The 22,067-nt window shown below is 41.2% G+C and overlaps 1 protein-coding gene across 4 annotated transcripts; it reads left to right on the top strand.

The window, feature by feature from the left end:
• The first annotated feature begins 1,355 nt into the window (after positions 1-1,355).
• pofut1 (protein O-fucosyltransferase 1) lies at positions 1,356-19,249 on the top strand. Of its 4 annotated transcripts, XM_075475577.1 has the most exons (11): positions 1,356-1,570; positions 1,744-1,816; positions 2,034-2,246; positions 2,380-2,442; positions 2,973-3,123; positions 12,236-12,357; positions 13,927-14,109; positions 14,300-14,412; positions 14,506-14,698; positions 16,921-17,163; positions 17,257-19,249. In XM_075475577.1, exons 5-11 carry the CDS (start codon positions 3,099-3,101, stop codon positions 17,449-17,451), a joined length of 1,074 nt encoding a protein of 357 aa, XP_075331692.1. In that variant the 5' UTR covers positions 1,356-1,570; positions 1,744-1,816; positions 2,034-2,246; positions 2,380-2,442; positions 2,973-3,098; the 3' UTR covers positions 17,452-19,249. The 4 variants fall into 4 exon arrangements, with proteins under 4 accessions (XP_075331692.1, XP_075331694.1, XP_075331693.1 ...); XM_075475579.1 differs by lacking the exons at positions 1,356-1,570; positions 1,744-1,816 and having other exon boundaries at positions 2,024-2,246; XM_075475578.1 differs by lacking the exons at positions 1,356-1,570; positions 1,744-1,816; positions 2,034-2,246 and having other exon boundaries at positions 2,289-2,442.
• The last annotated feature ends 2,818 nt before the right edge of the window (positions 19,250-22,067 follow it).

The following is a 22,067-nucleotide window of genomic DNA, read 5'->3' as shown; positions in this document are numbered from 1 at the left end:
GTTTCCTTCCGGGGGGGCTCAGCCTTAGAGACGTGGTGAGGAGCGCCACCATCTAGAGGGAGCTCAGCGTACAGCTGGGGCTCCTCCACATTGAAAGGAGTCAGTCAGGAGACCCCCTGGTCACCTCCCTTTAGAGGTTTTTCACGCATGTCCAACTGGGAGGGGGCCCCGGGGTGGACCCATAGCATGCAGGAAGGATTACATGGCCCGCCTGGCCCGGGAACGCCCCGGGATTGAGCTGGAAAGCATCGCCAAGGAGAGGGATGTCAGGGTTTCCCTCTTGGACCTGTTGCCTTCGCAACCCAACCGCAGATAAGCAGAAGATAATGGATGGATGGATGGATGGATGGATGGATGGATGGATGGATGGATGGATGGACGGATGGATGGGTGGGTGGATGGACGGATGGGTGGACTGATGGGTGGATGGATGGATGGATGGATGGGTGGACTGATGGATGGATGGATGGATGGATGGATGGACGGATGGATGGGTGGACTGATGGATGGACGGATGGGTGGACTGATGGATGGATGGATGGACGGATGGGTGGACGGATGGGTGGACTGATGGGTGGACTGATGGATGGACGGATGGATGGATGGACGGATGGACGGATGGACGGATGGATGAATGGATGGATGGATGGACGGATGGATGGGTGGACTGATGGATGGACGGATGGGTGGACTGATGGATGGATGGATGGACGGATGGGTGGACGGATGGGTGGACTGATGGGTGGACTGATGGATGGACGGATGGATGGATGGACGGATGGATGGACGGATGGGTGGACTGATGGGTGGACTGATGGATGGACGGATGGATGGACGGATGGGTGGGCTGATGGATGGACGGATGGGTGGACTGATGGATGGACGGATGGATGGACGGATGGGTGGGCTGATGGATGGACGGATGGATGGATGGACGGATGGGTGGACTGATGGATGGACGGATGGATGGACGGATGGGTGGGCTGATGGATGGACGGATGGATGGATGGACGGGTGGATGGATGGATGGATGGACGGATGGACGGATGGATGGACGGATGGGTGGACTGATGGATGGATGGATGGGTGGATGGATGGGTGGACTGATTGATGGATGGATGGATGGGTGGATGGATGGGTGGACTGATGGATGGGTGGATGGATGGGTGGACTGATGGATGGACGGATGGATGGATGGATGGATGGATGGACTGATGGGTGGACTGATGGATGGATGGGTGGACTGATGGATGGATGGATGGATGGATGGACGGATGGATGGATGGATGGATGGATGGATGGATGGATGGGTGGACGGGTGGATGGATGGATGGATGGACGGATGGAAGGACAGATGGCTGCTCATCTTTCTCGCCTGGCAGGCTGTTTTTCTGATAGAGATGCAGGAGCATGCGGAGGTTGACCCTCACACACTGGAGAAGACGATGACTTCATTTACATCACACAGGCGTTACAGCAGGGCAGACCTGGAAATTCCTTCAACTACATACGCTACAGCTGGCAGTGGGAAAGACTTGAACTGGACTTTTAACAGCTAAAAAACCTGCATGTATGCACCTTTTTAAGTGTCTTTATTTGAATAGTTTGCCCCTCTTCCTTCACCTAAACTGTTTTTCTCAAAGAGAATAAACATGTCTGCACCATAATACTGCATTTCCTCTTTGTGCTGAAAAACTGCAAAAGGTTCGAAGTTGTAACTGTTTCGGTCATTTTCCCCTGCAGCTTTTAACACGAGGATGCTGTGAAACAAACAAAAAGCGGACAGGAATAGACAATAGAGGAACAGATGAATGAGGTGAAATGATTTCCCACCACAGAGAGGGACACTTCTTTCATTATGCCATTGTTTGTTTATTTGGATTACAGTGTGGTTGCTACAACCGCAGTCAGGTTGATTGCAGTTGTTGCATGGTGGTCTGTTATTTAAAGCCATTGGAGTGATTTTTAACTATCTTATGAAACGCCAGATCGTGACTCGTCCCGTCTGTCTCTCTCGTCTCTGCTCGTCTCAGGAAAGGCTTTTCCACGGCAGCCACAACCCCTACATGTCTCTGGCTGCCACGCATCCTAATCAGGCCTGATTAGATGCACTGTAAGCGACAAGAAAGCCAGCTTTCCACAAGTTCTGACGACAGGATGGAGGACGGAGATGGGCTCCCATAAATGAAGCCATCATCGGGCATGGAGCAGAAACATGTGGATCTGTTTATGGAGACACGACAGTGGTCAGAAATCCAACTGTTCCAGCACAAGTCAATTCCCCTCTCCGTCCTTTTATTCTAACGCCATCAGTGTCTGCATGAAAACACGCACATACTGTAAATGTAAACGTTGACATTTTCACTCTCATCTTCACAGAATAAGAGATCCAGAATCAGCAGCAGTGAGCACACACTGGAAAAAATACCCCTCCAAAAATAAGTAAGAAACACAACAAATACGAGACGTTTTCGCTTGAAATAAGCAAATAAATCTGCCAATGGAACTAGTGAAAATCGGCTTGTCAAGATTTCTTGAAATAAGATGTGATATTTAGGACTTTTCTCATAAAAGTGATCATGAAATTAGCTTAAAAACCTCTTCAAATGTCAAAAAAATTGCTTGTTTCATATGATATGTGACTCAAGACAATTTGTTTTCAAGACTTTTTCATTTAACAAGATATTCCAGATGTATTGTCTTCAAACAAGTCCCTATATCTGGCTGAAATAGTACTTGTTAGGCAGTTGTGTCTTATATTAAGTGTAATGAGATATTTTGACTAGAAATGAGACAAATTTACTTGGTAAGGCTTTGATTTTTGTCCAATGCAACAGCAAGTAGTGCGAGGGACAATTTGTTCACATCTGGAGCGTATTTCCCTGCCACCAAAAAACTCAGAAAAACCCTTCTTTCAGGGTGTGCTTTGGTGGGAAATGACTAAGTGTGCGTTTTTATGTGTTTTGTTTAAGACAGATGGGCTGTTTACATTAGTGGAGATGGCCGATAAACAGCTCGGAAAGGAAACGCCGGGACACAAAGAGAGAGACGCCGCGTCGTGACGTGGAGCCGCACAGACCTGGTACTGATGAGTACTGATGAGCCTGGGTCTGAGCTCAGCAGGTAGGATGTCTCAGCCAGCATGTTTTTTTCTTTTGATCCGTATGTGGGCAGAATTCAGGAACAAAAAAAAAAAAGCCGTCGTCATTGTGTTTGCGGTTTGATGGCTGCTGAAACCCAACCTCAAACACAAGATGTTACACAACACGTGAGCGGCTGCTGAGGTCATGCCTACCTACAGGCCGCCTGGCTTAAAGGTTACATACTGCGAATATGATGTAACCCCGGAGCATCTGGCGTGTGATAAATACTGGGTGGCACAGCGTGGAAGGTGGGGAGGTCTATCTGAGCGTTGCCTGGGTTTTCTGTGATGAGGTGGGGTATCAAGGCTCAGGCAGCCGGCCTGTGGCAGGTTGATAAGGTGGGCGGGTGGGGCAGCGCGTCCCGTCCAGCCACACCGACACGTCATGAAGGCACGCCACAGCTGAGAGGAAGCCTAAAAATAACAGCAGGCTATTTATTCAACAACTTCAGATAGAAATTCAGCTTTTTTTACTGCAAGAGTCGGGGTGGTTAGAATGATTTGTTTGAAAAGGTTCTGGACAGATTTGCATGAAATTTTTTCCCCAGATGTGGAGCATGTCCGAGGCAGCCGTGGTCGTCTTTAACTGCTCTTTTTATTTATGTGACCAAAGACACCAAAGTCACTGCCAGATGGGATCCTGGCTGAGGATGAATACCGTCAATTCCGGACTATAGAGGGCACCTGAATATAAGCCGCACCCTCTCATTTTAAAAAGAAAATCCATTTTGTACTTGTATAGGCCGCACCGGATTATAAGCCGCAGGTGGCCACATAGTAACATGAGATATTTCCACAGAAAGATGTTACACGTGAGGATTTTTAAACTTTTAATTAAATGCATATGGTAACAGAAACAAATACATGCAAATGCTTTTTTTCCCGAACAGTGCCTGTAACACCGAAGGTAAAAAAAAAAAAAAAAAAAGACAGTAGCCTACCAGGAAAAGTCATTGATCACCTTCAATTTAAAAGCTGCATCATACGCATTTCTTCGTTTGTTTTCCATGTTGACAGTGAGTACAAATGACCGATTTACAATAATTTAGTGGTGTAAGTGTGTTTGATTTATCGTACAATTTAATTGGACCACTGTGAACTATTCCTTAATTTTATTGGTCTAATGTTACGGTGCAAAATGTTTTTGGCGGCATGAAAACAAAAGAAAAAAAGCATATATTAGCCGCACCGTATTATAAGCCGCGGTGCTCAAAGCCGGGGAAAAAGTAGCAGCTTATAGTCCGGAATTTACGGTACTAAAACGCAGAATTTACATTTTCTCAAAAAGAGTTTTGTTGTTGTTGGCAGCTTTTCCTGTCGTCGCTGCGTCAGAATAAAAGTTAGGAACCAAAAATGTCTCTCAAATATACGTCTTTTGTTAGATTCGATGCAATTTTATTTCATTTAGATTAAGATTTTAATTACTTTGCACTGGAATTAGTTTCCATGTGTGTCATTGAAACATGCTGCTTATCTTAACAGAAACAAATAATATAACTTATGGGACTTTTATATGGTCAACATTTTCATCCTTAAACACAAATCAATTCCAAAGTATCCCCTTTATCAACTGAGTTTTGTAAGTTTTGTATATTTTTTATCAACATTTCAAATAAACTTAAATTAATTTGACACAACTCCTGGATTAAATCGTAACTTTATCCACCTTTAAGTGGCTCTTGGTGTTAAAAACTAATCTTTCCAATTCTCTACCGTCTTTAATTAAAACTTAAGATTAACTTTGCCTGTTTTTTGGGGGTTTTTTCTGCACTTTTCAAACTAAATTAATGTTTTAGCGGATCCCTTCGAGCTTTTACATACGGGAATATTGCTTTGGTGGAATCAGTTTTTACATGTGTCACAAAAACACGCCACAGATATAATCCTGACTTATATAACTGATACTTGGCATCATAGTTATAGTTTCTGGGGTTTTTTTTTGTTAGATAACCAGTTTGTTCAGTTTACGAAGGCAGGCTGCTGCCAATTCTGGATCTTTCAAAGGTGATTAAAACTAAAAACAGGGATTTTATGTTGGCTTTTTCCAGGTTTCACAGATTTTCTTGATAACTCTAAATTCTCATAAATCCCAAAACCTTTTTTTTCAGACGGCACAATGGTGCCAATTAGAGGAAGATGAGGAGAAAAGTGGGCTTTTGGCTGGATTTATCTGCTCTTAAAAATAAAAAAAGAATGTCTTGAGACTCTTTACATGATCTCAGTTTTAGTTTGCCTGGTCGGCAGTTGGTGTTTGAGGACAATTAGCCGTAGACATATCTGGTTTCTGCATGCTAAAACTGTGAAGTGACGCTACACCATGGTCGTCACAGTCTTAAGCTGAACAGAAAGCCAGGTTGTCAGTAACGACACAGAAAGGTCAGCAGCAGGCGGATTGTTTTGAGGTTGACTAGCTTATTTCCCCCTTGTGAAAGGCCACAGGCGGAGTGACAGGCCTGTTTTTTTTTCTGCACCAGCAGCAAGAGAGGCATAGGTTAAAACAGAGAGCGGAAAAATGGGGAAACACTTCTGACACTTATATGTACGCGTACATGTTCTAATGAGCTGCAAATGTCTTCCTCTGAAACTGCACAAGGTAAAGTGTTATGTGTGAGGAACTTCCGAGTCAAAAAGGGAAATGAAATTGTTAGAACACTAAACAGTGAGTCGTAGAAACATAAAGAAAAAGCAGGAGTGCATTTTTATGCTTCATGTCATCCACACGATCCGTTCACCTAACGGAAGTCTTCTCTTTCTCGTACTTTCCGTCTCTTTCTCATACTCGGGCTGTGAGTTGTGGTTCTTTGCATTGTTATCATTGCTGTCATCGCTAACAATGAAAAACAGTGTGTGTTCAAGGGATGGGGGAGGAGCGGACCGAGAGAACGACACAGGAAAAGAGGGAAAGAGCAGCCAGCTGTCGAGCATCAGAAGAAAGAAAAGAAAAACGAGAGTGATTGAGTACAAAGAGAGAGAACACGTTAGGGAAGGTTGGCCGAGTCGGATGATGCAGCTAAAAGCTAAAGCCTGAGCAGAACACCTCAGACGCCTCTGCGTGAAGAAATGGGAGAACTTTAGTTTAACTTCAAACACAGATTATCTGCTCTTTGATTTTGTTTGTTTTTTTCCCGATCGCACGTTCTATCTGTCACATTTTAATAATCTGTTTCCATCCTTGATTTGTAGCAATTATCAACAACAAATTGTATCCAGATCACACCAGCTGTGTTGCTCAGCCTCTCACCAGTGGATCTCTGTAATGTGACATATTTAAGCAATTATCAGTTGATTCAGTCAAACAAGGCAGGCTGGCAGAAAATCCACACATCTAAATTAAAGTTTGGAGACCGCACCCAGGCCACATGTTGCCATGCCTACCCAGCACACTACGTTTGGGCATGTTGAGCACACATGTGAACATCTATTGATGAACATATAATGACAAAGCTCTGGGATCGCTGCTGTTCATTCCATAGGAGTCTTTATCATTGGCCTGATTGGCTCCATCCGACTTATGCAAAGGAATCAAGGGCAGGGGTAGATGATTTGATTCCATTTTTTTTCTTTTCATTGTAAACTTTGTCACCTAATACAAAGAAGACGTTTTTAGTGAATGACTGGTTTTGTTCTTAAGGCTGAGATTTTATTCCATTTTCAATATGTGGAATTGTGAGAGCAGTTTTGTGGCTTCTTCAATATGAAAACAAATTCAATGTGTGGTGCATTTGCAAGGCTCACTGAGATTTAAAAAAAAAAAAAAAGGATGTTACATCCCATAACCGTAGGGGGCGCCGAACTTGTAACTTTTTTCGAGGGAAATTAACAAAACAATCAATCAACAAAAGTACTAAAAAGTTTCAAGGATCCACTCCTGCTTGTAAAAGCTAATGAGGTTAGCTTGGTCTTGGCTAAATCCATTCTCAAAATGTTTTCCTGTTTCAAATCATTTAAAATATCTGAGAAATAATTTACTTTACAACACAAGATAGAGAAAAATATATAAAACATAACTTGCCCTGTAGACAATTAAGCGACAAAACTGATCTTACTCTGCTAAGCTAGGCTAGTTAGCAGTTAGCTTTGAGTATGAGCCCTGTTCGCACTGGATTAAACAAATCCCTCCCATTACATCTTTTTAAAATCATAGATGCTGTAATATATATACAACTTAAAGAAACTTGTTATTATTACAGAAATGAATCAAAGATTCACAAAAATCTTTACACTAGCTATAAATCTACCCTAGCTAGTCATGGCTAATGAGATCATTTTATAAAACATTTCCTGTTTAAAAACTTTGGAACATTAGTTATTTCAACGAAACTGATTGTTTTTACACCATAAAGTAAAAAAACACAACTAAAAATTAACTAACACTGTAGACAGTTACTCAACAAAACGGTACTACTCTGCTAAATTAAGCTAGTTAGCAGTTAGCTCCTAAAAGGACGGGCATGAACTGTATTTAACTAATTCCACTGAGTTTTTTTTTAGTTTCATTTCTTTACCCAATGTGTTGGCTCATGCCCAATTAAAAAAATGTGACTACTACATCCTACAACCCTAGAGGAAACCAAGGAGGGGGGGAAAAAACCACATTCTCTATTAATACTTTATCTTTATTTATTTATGTATACTTTATTTATTTATTGTATTCACTGTTCTTTTATTGTTTTTATTTGTTTTGACTTATTCTTCTCTTTATTTATTACCTGCTGTAAAGCACTTTGGTACACCGTAAGGATTGTCTGTAAAGGGCTATATAAATAAAGTACATTTACATTTACATTAATACTTTATCTCGCCTTAACCCATTTTCAAAATAACTTACTTTTATACTGCCAAGGTAGATACAGAAACCCCAGAACCTATGCTCAGTCTCACGTTTCTGACTTAAAATCCTGTCAGTACAAAATCATGAACAGGAGGTATTTTTCGGTGGAGTTGATGCCTGTTAAGCTGACTTCAGATAATACTTTTAATGCACTTGATTCATAATTAATCCATTAAACTAGTCCCTCAATGGCCAAGAGAGCTGACAAGGAAACAGTTATATTGTTTATTTGTTGATTGTGTACTAGATTATCTATGCAACCTTTCAATAGAAAGTGCATTTATCAAAATATATACGTTTGACATCCAAAAATAAACAGTAAATTTACAACTTGTGTACCTTTTTTACATTTCAGCTAAGAACATTTAAACTTCAACCCTTTTTTCTCTTTTTGTATTTGCTTGTAACCGTTGTCTGTTTTTTTTAAGAAGAATATTTCAGTGCTTTACTCCACCACTCACAGGTGTCTCAGTTGTCAGGAAGGCTAAAAACCAGAGTTAAAGTGTTGTTTTACTTATCAAATCAAATCAAATCAAATTTATTTATATAGCACATTTCATGTACAAACATGATTTACATGGATTTAAAAATGTCTACATTTGGTGAAAGTTTAATCTCCACTGGCAGTTTGTTCCACTTGTTAGCAGCATAACAGCTAAATGCTGCTTCTCCATGTTCGTATGCAGGAAATAATTTAACAATTTGATCTAAGAAAAATAAACTAACATCTCTTTATACATCCTCATTTTTGGGAGAGCTGTGTCAGATTTTTAACACTTCATGTCTCAGTTTGGATTTAAATGTGTCACACTTTATCCACCCTGATAAGAAAAAAAAAGCAAAAGTCACATAAATACTGCTATATGCGATTAGGGTTGCTTAGTAGAAATTAAATCTTTATTGTGAAGTTTTTACAAACTTTGAAATTTAACAGCAATGTTAGAGCCAAATTGTCATTTTTAATTGTCTCAGGAATATCTACAATTTACAGTTTAAAGACCTTGAAAAATGATTTTTCTTATAGGTTTTGCTTGTTTTCCAATCAGTTTAGCATAAAAGTGGAAACAGCTTTGATCATTTCAGTCTGGGGACTGGGGAACGAAAGAGGGTGGGAGCCTCATGAGTGAACGGAGCAATTTAATTGTAAAATGTAGAAATATTGTGAGTCTTTTTGCTGTTGTTTATTCGATCTGATTCTGATAATACCGTTTGGGTTTGCCTGAATGGTCGCCAACATTTCAGATTTACTTGTCAATTTAATGGGTCTGATGTTCAACTGGCCAATCAGAGCGTTGTACGTGAGATTAACCTTTGGGGCATCTTCTTCCTATCGCCGCAAAACAACATCCATATAAAAAAACGTGAAGTGCAAAATAAAAAAACCTGCCACAATACAACTGGAGAAACATAACAAGCATTAGAAGTATTATTTTTGTTTTACCAGTATTATTATTGAGGAAGTAGACCAAAACCCACATTTTCCGAGATGACCGAAGAGGACACAGACACACTGAGTTATTATGTTTTTAACAATATAAAGCGGATTTGAACTCAAAATGAACCGACTGTTAAACCTTATCTCTACATCAGCACATGCTCAAAATAGAAAACAACTTCAGGAAAGATCAACAATGAAATCACTGACAGGCAGAGGTGAAATATCTGAGGTATAATTTTGGAGTGCTTGATCTTGAAAGTTTCCATTATACTTTCAAGCCTCTTGATACATTTAATCCGAAGTATTAAACGTTTTGCCCACATAAATTAATCAAACAGCTTTAGTAAATATTTCCTTTTAAAAAGTTTATTTTAGTGCACAATAGACGCAGAGGTTATATTTTTTTTTAATGTTTTTTAAAATCTTTATAAATGATTAATTAAATTAGGTAGTCTGATTAATAACAACAGCTGATAGATATTAGCCTTTTAAACTTCTTTGTTTCTGTTTTGTGCCTATATTGACTAACCGTGACCTATAATTTCTCTTAAGTGAGAACACAAATTGTTTCCCCTCAGCCGCTGAAGAAAAGGAAACATTTCTCTGAATAATTAAGGGATGAAATGGTGCAGTTTGGTGTTTTCAGCAGGGCAGCAACCATGGATCAGAACACACTTCTGGCTCCAGAACACTGGATGGCAGCAAACGCATGTTCAGTCCGGTTTGAGTCCTTCACAAAAGCCAAGGAAGAAAAAGGCTAAACAGCAGTGCACTCTGGGAAATAAAGTGAGCCACATAAAGTGACTAATAATCTTCAGGGTTATATTAGAGACTTAAAGATGATCGTATCTCTGGGGAATTAAGATATCTGTTGCAATGTCACGTCATTGTCATTTTATGCTTTATATTTAAAAGAGAAGGTTGGATATTGTGTCATTTAAATGATACGGTTTAAATATATTAAGTGATTTAAGTCTGTGGTTTGATGAGAAATATTTATGGAGGACTCATATTAACTAGGCTAAAATAAAATGGTTCAAGAGTTCAAAATCTGGGGTGCAGAGACGCTCCTTGTCAGTGACATGTCCAGGATTACACCATCTGTTGTTAACAAGCACTCCTCCACTGAGTTTCTGTCTGCCCGTATAACCATGCTGCGTCCTCATCAGGGCTCCAAGCTCGTCCGTTTTCTCTGCCAGTGATCTCACACTTCCCACAATGATCAAGGGAAGAAACTGTTTACACCTCCTTTTCCTTTTGTCTGTTTGGTCCTGCTCTGCATCCTTGAAGTCGCCTCTTCAACTCATCTGGATTTTATTCCAGGCATTATTTGTACTTGGGAAAACTTAATCAGCTGCTCCCACATGCAAAAAAAAAAACATCTCGTTGTTGTTGTTATGCATCATAACGGATGTAGAATTATGCCAGAGTGAACATAGCATAGAATTTTTTTTCTAAAAACCTGTGTTTTCACAGAAAAAGGCCAATTAGAAATCTCAAAAAGATGCAAAGAAAGAGACAGTATAGCCATAGCTACTGCCTCAGGGTGCCATCTAAGTGGCACCATTATAGAACATTTAATAGCAGAAAAGAATATAGCTTAAATAGATTACACTTTGGGCCAAATATTGTGTGGCGTAATGTTCCGCCATGGGTTTTTAAAGTGCCTAGTATGCATATGAAACTTGTAAAGCACAAATCTGTTGAGTTTGATATAACAACACTTAATGGTAATATATCTGGATATACAGAAGAAATAGTAGGAAAGACAAGATGTAGTCTTTTGCCCTGTTTTAAATAGTTTGACTTCAAAAAGGAGCTGTAAGGAATTATATACTAATAGAAATGTATATAATATTACTGATGCTCCAAACCAAATGGATGTTCATTTATGTTGGGTTCCTGCACATGGCTGCTAAGAGAGGGTTGAAGGTAAAAGTTTTTAAAGGTGAGGCTGAATTATTTATAAGTATGGCAATTAGAAATGTATGGCAGAAGAAGTAGGATATGAAAGGAAGACACACAGTAATCAGTTAACGTGAAAACATTTGGAGGAAAATGCAGAGCAGAGGGAGACTTGGGCACAATGGGTGAAAATAAACTGTAACTTAGATAAATGTGATGTTTGGAATGTTTCCGAAAGGGTAAAACATGTAATAATGAGCAGTAATAAATATAATTTGGAGTAAAACACACGAGACAAGACGGTTTGAAGCGCTGTCGTTACACTCCCGTACAGAAGGTGGCGGTATGCAGTTAGACGTTAACTTGTGATCCACCATTAATGCAATAGAAGAAGAAGAACACCGAGCCACAATGGCGGCTGAGAAACAAACAGCTCGAACTCTCACACTGATTTGTTTAGTTTTGTTACTTCTACGCCAGAGTTGCCGAACTTTTGCCGAAAAGCTGAAGTGGGATGAGAATGGCTACGTTTTGTACTGCCCTTGCATGGGTAACTTTATCTTGGTTGTTATATTTTCGCTTCATGTTTTAACGACATAACGGAAACTTTACTCATTCATAAGTTGAGAGTTCTCCAAAGTAGTGTTTCAAGGGGTCCACAGAGTGATTGATTAGTACAGAGGTACTGTTTCTAACCACAGCACAGCAGGAATATAAATATAATCTCAAAGTTGAGAATGAGAAGATTTAGCCAGTTCGCTGATATTTTGGGCCGTTAACGGTCATGATTGAAAAACCCAAATAAAAACATCAGCTGTACTCCATTAACAGGGAGGTTCTCTGTCTGTTCCTCCGTTTTTAATTGTCTTATGATAAGCGGGAGCTTTTACTTTGTTAAGTGCCCAATCTTATCCATCAGGTCGCTTCGGAAACCAGGCAGACCACTTTCTGGGGTCCCTGGCCTTCGCCAAGATGCTGAACCGAACCCTGGCGGTCCCTCCCTGGATAGTGTACCGCCACCACAGTCCCCCATACACCAATGTAAGTACAAGCTGGACAAGTGTATTTAACCTCAGTGACGCGCTGTAATAGTACTGCTGCACTCACAAAAACCAAGTAAGAGAGAAAAATAAATTTTAAGAATCCAGATTGTACTCCTTTATATGTTTGCAATACTGTACAAATAGTTTAAATCACCCCTCATTTCTCTCCCTACACACACACACACACACACACACACACACATACATATATATATATATATATATGTTGCCAGGAAAACAGAAAGTTGCTGCAGGGATTTATGAAAATGTGTACAACGAAGTTTGGACAATTCTAAGGAGTGAATATCTGCTCTGAGCTCCTTTATCCTCCAACACAGCCTGAACCCTCTCAGACGAGCTTTCTGTCCTTTCTTTAAGGAGTCTTCAGGAATAGTTCTCCAGGCTTCTTGAAGGACATCCCAAAGCTCTTCTTTGGATGTGGGCTGCCTTTTGTTCCGTTCTCTGCCAACATGATCCCACACTGCTTCAGTAATGTTGAGCTCCGGGCTCTGGGGAGGATTCATCCCTCCATCAGACCTGCTGCCACTGATTTTCAGCCCACTTCTTGTGTCCTTTGGCACAGCTCAGCCTTTTCTCCCTGTTTCCCTTCCTTAAGAACGGCTTCCTGACAGCCACCCTTCCATGGAGCCCATTTCTGATGAGGCTTGGGCCAACAGCAGATGGATCAGCTGAAGGTCCAGATGCATCTCTCAGCTCCTGTGTCAGGTCTTTGCTGGAGTTTTTCCTCTTTCTTAAGGACATCACTTTCAGATCCTGTTCATCTGCTGTAGATAGTTCTTTAGGCCTGACACTTCTTCTTTTGTCCTCCACTTGTCCAGTTTCCTCAAATGTTTTAAGGACACACTGCACACCGTGCTGAGATATGCCAAGTTTTCAGCTAACAGCTCTTTGGGAATCAGCTTGTTGCAGCAGAAATCCTGTTTTCTGTCTGTCAAACTGTGTTATCTTTGCTGTTTTTCACAGATGCAACTAAAGAAATGGGAACAAATGATGTGTCTCTGTGACAGGCTGCTGGTGCTAGTTCTTTGTTAAGTTGTCTGTTATGTGTAGACACAATATTGGTCAAATGGCTAAATACGTCTAAGTAAAGAAGAAGAACTTTAATGAGGAAATCCTGCACCTGGTCAAAACTTTACACTTTCAGACACATGCAGCATTCATGCAAGTATGTCCACTCAGTCCAAAAATATAGTCATGAATGGGTTTAGGTTGTTCTTCTCATTCCTTGGCATCACAATTTCTCTTTGTAATGTTTAGCCAAATAAAACTAAAGGTAAATACAGTGGCGGGCACAGGTTGCAGAGGACATACCCAACAAGACAGCACTGCTATCCCAATTAGCTACACATCAGACTTGATGAGGTTGTATCTGAAATGAGGTCATGGGAGCAGTTACTCACTGTCCCAGCATTAAGGGACCAAGTCATGGCAGGAATAACTTCTTATTTTATGTCCGAGCAGTTTAAAAGATCACGTCCTTGACTCGGGTCAGACCACATTCAGAGCAGTTATTATTGAAAATAACACTCGTTTCTTTCCCATTCAGGCTCATGTTCCTTATAGTGAGTTCTTCCAGCTGGAGGCCCTGTCAGCATACCACCGTGTGGTGAGTTTGGAGGACTTCATGGAAAAGCTGGCTCCCAAACACTGGCCCTCAGGACAGAGGAATGCTTACTGCTTTGACACTGCTGCACAACGGAGTGCAGACAAGAAGACGTGCCCGATGAAGGTCAGAGCTCCACCAAACGGCATCTCACGGAAGCCGTGTTTCTCTGTGTGTTTATCAGATGATCAAACTGTCAGGAGACAGAAAGTCACAGGATGACTGTGAAATGCTGCCCTCTGGTGGCTGCTAAAGTGAAGCTGCTGGTTACGTTTCTGCGCTCCTCTGTGGACTGATGGTTCTGGTTTCTTTTCAGGACGGGAACCCTTTCGGTCCGTTCTGGGACTACGTCGGTGTGGAGTTTGACAGGTCAATTTTGTTTGGTGGGATTTCTTTCAGTGCCTACCACCAGCCTCAATGGGTTAAGAAGTGAGTGACAGTGAAAATGAAAAGAACGTGTTGCTCATCTTTGGGTTTCCTGGAATGGCAGCTGTTAACAGGTGAGTTCTTCTGCTTCCAAAGGTTTCCTCCGTCGGAGCACCCTGTCCTGGCGCTGCCTGGGGCTCCTGCTCAGTTCCCGGTGGTAGAGGAGCATGTGGGCCTGCAGCGGTATGTGGTGTGGTCGGACAAGATGGTGAAGGAGGGAGAGGAGCACATCGCCACCCTGCTGACCAGACCGTATGTCGGCATTCACCTGAGGATTGGCATCGACTGGGTGAGACGAGCCTCATGTCTCATTTCATACATACCGAAGTTCTCTTGAAGGCACAGAATCAGATCAATTCACCTTGTGTTTGTCAAACATTAACTTTATTTAATAAATCTCAAGCACAAAATGTGTTTTTCAACAGTTCCAGATATAAATGATCTTTTATGGTGACAAAATGTAATTGAGCTACATCCTAATAGTGCTGTGCTTGGACGCTTTCATGGTGTTCAGAGAGGAGACTTTATGGCTTTTTACCTCACTGTACCACCATTTTAATCTGCAGAAATCTGTGTTTTGTGCAGAAAAAAACACAGGGATGTGATTAACAGGCAGCCTGTTTAAAAAGTACGCTGTGCAGTTGAAAGTAACACCAGACGAAATTAAATTTAAAAAAAAAAAGTGCTTCAAAGCTCAAGCAAAGCAGGACACACCACCATCTCTGCAGCTTCTGGCTCATGAAACTCATTTGATTAGGATGCCTTTAAATCATATTTATAAATTGATGTAGTTAAAGATAAAGTTATTATCTCATTAGTTCAAATAAGTAGGAAAGTAGCAACAATAACAATGTGAAAAAGATTTATTATCAGGCTGAGAAAGCATAAAATGAAGGTTTCCTAACTTGATCTCTGATCCATAGTTTGGATAAGAGCAATAAAAGATGTGGGTATGTTTAAGTGAACCCAACAGATCTAACTGAGCAGCTCAACAACACTGCTTATCAGCTCGCTCATTCAGTCCAGGTTTTCTGACTCCAGGTTTTCATGTAAAACGGGCAAAGCTGGCATCTCATTTATATACTTCAAGCAGGCTTAAAAATAACGCCGGCTGTAGCCAAAGCAGGAAGGAGAGCTTGTGTAATTTATCAAATGTATGAGCTTGCAGGTGTGTTCCTGAAGCATGTGAGAAAGTTTCAGGCTTACTCCGTTCTCGCTGCTCTATTTTACCAGATAAAGAACCAACAGAAAAGCAGTCAGTAGGACTTCTGTAAATGTACGAGCTGATTTTTCTTCTCAGGCTCTAAAATTATGCGATTTAAAAAGGGTTGTGCTTGTCCCATGATTGGGAACTGACCTTGTTTTAAATCCTTTTATGGTGGATGTGGATATGAACATGAAATGAATAGCAGTTTGTCCAGTTTGATACTTGGCAGGTCAACCGTTTATTGTTCAGTCCGAATTTTAATAAATGATGTTTGTTCCAAATCTTTAAAGTAGGGCTGGGCGAGTTAGCCCGTTAATTATTTAACGCCGATAAATATTTTATCGCGCATTAGCTCAGGTTTTATTATTTATTTTATTTTGTAAAAGTCTGTTGCTGTCTGCTGCGGAACCGGAAAAGAAAGTAATCGGCGGATCCACCAAACATGGAGAAGGGTACGGAACTTTTACTCGGCCATTTTCATTTTAAAGTTCTTCCAGACGGGGGAGTCGACAGAACCAAAGTCATCTGTAAACACTGCCAAGTTGAATTGTCTTCTCAGCGTAGTAGTTCCAGTCTAAAATATCACTTAAAGGCAAAACACACAACTGATAGCAGCAAGTCATTCAAGGAAACAGACAGTGGAGCGAGGCTTCTACATAAAAACTACAGAAAGATGCTGATGTTAAAAGTGTGTTTGCACAACAAATGTTATGGCACTTTCATTCATATGACAGCACATTTAAAATAAAACTAAATGCTAAAAGCTGTACACTACTTTTGGATTCATTTTTGGATTTTGCGAACAAATGTGATTAATCGTGATTAATCAGGGAAATCATGTGATTAATTAGATTAAACATTTTAACCGTTGCCCAGCCCTAACTTTAAAGTCAACAGAAAGCAGTTTTAGAGTAATCAGTCTTTGTTTTATGCTAATTATTCTCTTCTGCTGACACTTCTCCCATGAAGCATAGTTGTTGTTTTACTTGAACACAAACGGGCAGAGACGCTCACTGTCCACACACTGATGTCTTTTTGTTTTTGTCACCGTCTAAGAGAATTGATGGTTCGTTTTTGTCTCTTATTTCGACCGTAACCTGCTCCGGAGCACATTGTTCTTTATTTTTTTTTACTGTTTTTCCACATTGTAGAACAGTAATGCACCATGTTGATGACAGCTTTGCACACGAATCTAAATTACGTGGTGGTCAGCTGCATTTGTTTCAGGTCGTACTCTGCTTTTGTGACGCGTTTGTGCTGAAATGCCTGGATTCTCACCTCTGAATATTTTCCTGCTCTGACAGCAAAACGCCTGCAAGCTGCTGGAGAGCGGCGACACAGGGCCTCACTTCATGGCCTCTCCTCAGTGTGTGGGCTACAGCCGCCAGGCGGCGCTTCCCCTCACCACGACCATGTGTCTTCCTGACCTGGCGGAGATACGCCGGGCTGTCAAACTGTGGGTAAAGAAGACCTCGGCTCGCTCCATCTTCATCGCCACTGACTCAGAGTCCCACAGTAGAGATATCGAAAAGCTCTTCAAGGGCAAGGTGTGTTTGTCTGGAATACTCTTTTTTGTGACTCCTTAAAAGTCACTCCTATCACCTGGTTGTTAATTGTGTGTTTCACTGGTGCTCCTGCAGGTGAAAGTAGCGATTCTCCAGCCCGACTCGGCCCAGATGGACCTGTACATGTTGAGTAAAGCCGACCACTTTATCGGCAACTGCGTCTCCTCGTTTTCGGCCTTTGTGAAAAGGGACAGGGACGTCCACGGCCTTCCGTCCTCCTTTTTCGGCATGGATAAGCCTGGAAAAGTAACCCGTAAAGAAGAACTCTGAGCGTTACGTGGTTGCCCTCTGGACATAAATGCTGGATGACTGTCACAAGGAGGCCAGAAAGCAGGTCTAATCTTAGAATGAGCTTTATTGTGAGACATAATGAAGAAAGAAGGGTGCTGCTCCCAGGAAAGAAACATTAATACTGACTGATTCCTGCTTAAAAATCCATTCTGTGGATCTTCCCTCTACAGTTATAGCCACCACCTGTTTGGTGGCTTAGCCTTCAGCTGCTGCCATGTTGTGAGGTTGCAGCCATGTTTTGCAATCCATACATGTTGACAGGACCTCGGCGAACCCTGGAAGAGACTGATTGCTCGGTCAGTGATCGTGTTCTGCCTTTCACTGATCCTCCTGCTCAAACTAATTATAGAACGGAAAAAACAGAGATAACCCACCTCTGTTTACCAGGACCAAACACTGATATCTGTGTGCTGAATGTCGTTGGGTGAACAAGCTGCAGTTGAATCAGCTGATTTTCTCAGCCATGGAAGACAACTGTGTTGAGACTCGCTTGCCAAAATAAGCCTGGAAACCTTGAATTCCTCATAATGGGCGTTTGTTGATATGCATCCCACTTGAGTTCATGTATTTTTGTAAGTTTGTGATACTCTCAAAATCACAATTGGCTCCTTAGTAAAAATAAATAAAAAAATGCCACCCCTGTTTATCGAGTGCGCAAATTATCCAAATATTACGGTTAGAGCGGATCTGAGAAGCTGTTGGAAGTAAATTCCAGTTTCCACAAATATGGGAAAGATTTCCCAGAAGTAGTTGAACTTTCCTGATTTTAAAAAAAAAAAAATAATAATTAAAAAAATAAAAATCCAGAGGAAATCATCCCAAGAGACACTTTTGTAACATTTTAAGGAGCTTGTTCACTTGAAATGTCATTTACAGTAAATCCATAATGAAAACATTGGTTCTTAATTTCAGAATCATCTTTAACGCCACAGCATATATCTGTAGTTCAGTCATTTATTTATCTCTGTTGATTGTTTAGTTCAGGTAAACTGATGCTCAAAGGTAAAGGTTTTTGTTGCTTTCAACCCTCGTTCTTACAAAAATGACTCAAAAAAGAAGCAAATGAAAACGTTTTCTTTTCTCCGTAGTTTTCAACATTAGACGTGTGTGTCGGAGCTAATGATTCGATTGGGTAAAAGTAAAGGAACCATGTTTAGAACCATCTGTAGAGGCCTAAATGCTGCCATCAAATATGAGAAAATGATCAATTACCTTCTACAGCCAAGTGAAACTACAAATATAACTTGTTTTAATGTTGCATATTTCACCAACCGTGCCTTATTCTGGATACATTTTCTGGCTTTTTGGTCCCAAGCCTCTAATGTATTTAAAACTCTGACTCATAAAAAGAAGAGAAACTGCAGTTTAATGGAACAGCAGAACATGTTGAAGACATATTAGCAGCTAATCATCTTCAATGTGACGACAGCAACAAGTTGGAGTTGGGGGCAAAAAAACGTCTGAAAAAGTAAATCTTAGTACAAAGAAAGAGCCGGAGGAACGTGTTACAAGTGGGTCAGTTGCCAACAGGTCGGTAACACGATTGGGTATAAAAAGAGCACCTTACACAGGCAGAGTCTCTCAGAAGTGAAGATGGTGTTTAAAGAAGAGGCGATGCCACGGTGATAAGCACCGCCCTGTCCCACGGTGGGCTCATATTTCTCATGAAATAAATTGTCAGAATTCGATGCATTTTAAATCAGATTTTGATGAGAATATCGTTTTGAGATTTGTTTTCTTTTTTTGTATTTTAGAAATGGGGTTATGAATTTATTTAGCCTAGCTAGCTATCAGCCTGATGAAAGATGGCAGCAATTAAAGCTTTAATTGTGTGCAACACTACTTTACAGTACTTTACTGTAGTTAGAAGATGCAGAAACAGTTCTGCGACACTGAGGGAGATGCAAATCTAGGTTTTCATCCGATTCTGGTTCTCACTTGTTCTACATTTTGTGGCGCATCATGAAATCAGGCGCCACATTTCTCTCATTATGGTTTCATCAACTGAAAGACGGCTTTTTTTTTTGCACAATGAGACATTCGGGCAAGACTTGCGGAGACCTTTCGGGTCTACCACACACAGGATGCAGTTTGCAGTCGGATACTCATGCACGTTGCTGCAAACCGCCGACCTGAGAACAAATGATATCCAGTGTTAAGAATAGTTTATCATTAGCAGGCATAATACAGGGGATCTGTCCAGTTGAGACCAATCCAGTGATTTAACAGTATTCAGGCATGTTTTCAATGTACGGACGTGGCATTGCTTCATTATATCCATCAGTGATGAGTACCTGGTTAAAATGGCCACCGAAAATGACTTTTTATTGGAAGAAAAAAGCCCAGCGACCGAGCCACAGCATCGATGCAGCATCTCGCCACTCGTAATACTCCGCTGGTATTGGTTTCCCTATAAAGACGAGTCCCAGTTAGCACAACTGTGCTCCAGCTGCTGTGGTATCACAGTTAACCTCATGCAGGCGTTTATTACCTCCAGGATCCCGCCCTCCCACAGCATAGATCCTGTCTCTGACCGTGGTTCTTCCTGGAGCGTCTCACGGGACACAACACGCTCCACCTGAAGAGGTGAAATTAGAGGGCGGCAGAACACGGATGAGCTGCAAAACAATGTACTCCTCTGAGGGGACGTTTTCTATGGGTGCTTGCAGACCACAGGAACTGCTCAATAGTTCTCAGAGCAACATGAAGAACCCACTCTCATGTCTGCGCAGCAAGAGTTGCAGACAATTTAGTTTTTAGAACTGCTTTTATAGGGTCCTAAACACCCATGTATGACCAGCACCTGCCTACCGCTCGTCTATTAACCGACAGCTGGCAGTCAGGCTGCTTCAGTGTTAAATCCCTCCCTGAGATGCATTTTTAAACTCTTCTCTTGACAAACCAGAGGCATTCGCCATCATAAATCTTCTCTGACAGTTGATCTTGTTACACTCTTCTTCCCTGACTGGAGCCCTACCGTATTTCCTTCCCCTTACAGCCCGTGTACAACACCCTTCCTGCTCTATTATACCCGCATGGGGGCTGAGAGAGGACCCAAACTGCAATCTCTGGTAAAAAAAAAAAGGGACACTCGCACACATACAGTCAGGTTGCAACTTAGCCTCGGCCCAAAGACGGTATAGGTGGTGCCATGAAGAGGCGTTCCTGTCCTGACACCTGGCACTTTGGAGGTGAAGAAGGCAATCACCTTCATCAAGGAGGGAGCGAGACCATACTCAACCACAAGATCAAAAGCCTTTCCTTCTGCAGCATGCTAGGTCATGGGAGTGCTCTCACTGGTTAAATGTAACTACATTTAAAGAAGAGCATGACCACACAATCTGATGAGGAATGCCAAAAAAACTATGGTTCCACTGCCCACACAACCCCAAAACTGGAGGGTTTGCATGTTTATCTTGAACAGGGGTTTCCAGATGATTTGAAATGACCAAAGAACTGTTTGTGCAGATAAGACCATATATAGTCCTTTGGGAAGATGCCCGAACCGCATTACAATCCGAGGCCCACGAACAGTTTGGTCTGAAATTGATTCTGAACATTGGTTGGCAGAAACCGTTTAAAAACTTTGGGCAAAATCTCAAGGTGTGTCAAGCTACCACGCGGGCAACATTTATCCAATTTCCTTGGAAGTTTTGCATTAAAACATAATGCATTAGCAAAGGGTAGAGTCCCAGGATTGTTAGCATACAGACATTTTCTGTTTCTCAGACTCACTGTCATGTGATGGGGTTAGAGGATCCGGACAGAGATACTGTCACACACCGCTCCACGAAACATAAATTAACCCATTAGCCTCCACTGAGCCGTGATGTGTAGGCCTCGTCTTTGCTAGTGCCAAAAGATGCTGTTTAATGTGGGTTCATTGCTAATTTGTTGGCTAGGTGGAGACACAACACTGGCCTTATTTGGCTCAACCAGGGGCCTTTTTTATGCTTGAATGAGTCATATGTCAGTCTTAAGTGGTACAAAGACTGGACTGAAATGAGGAAAAACCTCCAGAAAGTCTGTTGGTTATTGCTCAAAACCATTTTAAACCATCTTGTGAATTTAAAACTATGAAGAAGTCTGGTCAAAGAACATGTACCTGCCAGCACTGCCATTTTAATGCAGTTAAGTGTAATAACTTGCAAAGGGTATATCATAAACACCACAATAATATACTGTATACATCCAGTTGGACAACTTGGCTCCATCATGGACATTTTTGACCAATTAAAACCAATGAAAACTAAATTTATTAAATTCCTTCTTATTCACAGTAACAATACAATTGAGATAAAATGTCATTCATTCTACCCTCAACACTTAAAAATGATAGTTTTTCATGTTTTCTACCAGATTAGGACGTCACCAGGGCTTATGATGGTTTACTGCACTCCAATGGAGCAAATTAATAACATACACACACACACACTATTTAATATGTGGTATTTTTGTAGCCTCTTGTAAAAACAAACAATAATGGCTGTTTTTGGCCATTAACGCGCCAAGTGGGAGTTTTTATTTTTTTCTATCGCTGCACAAAAAAAGTAATGATGCATTAAAATAACTGATACTGATCATTATTAATATAT

This window comes from Odontesthes bonariensis, chromosome 10 (assembly GCF_027942865.1).
Source record: "Odontesthes bonariensis isolate fOdoBon6 chromosome 10, fOdoBon6.hap1, whole genome shotgun sequence".
NCBI lineage: Eukaryota > Metazoa > Chordata > Actinopteri > Atheriniformes > Atherinopsidae > Odontesthes > Odontesthes bonariensis.
Note: the sequence above shows the minus strand (reverse complement) of the source record. Positions and strands in the feature narration are given on the sequence as shown.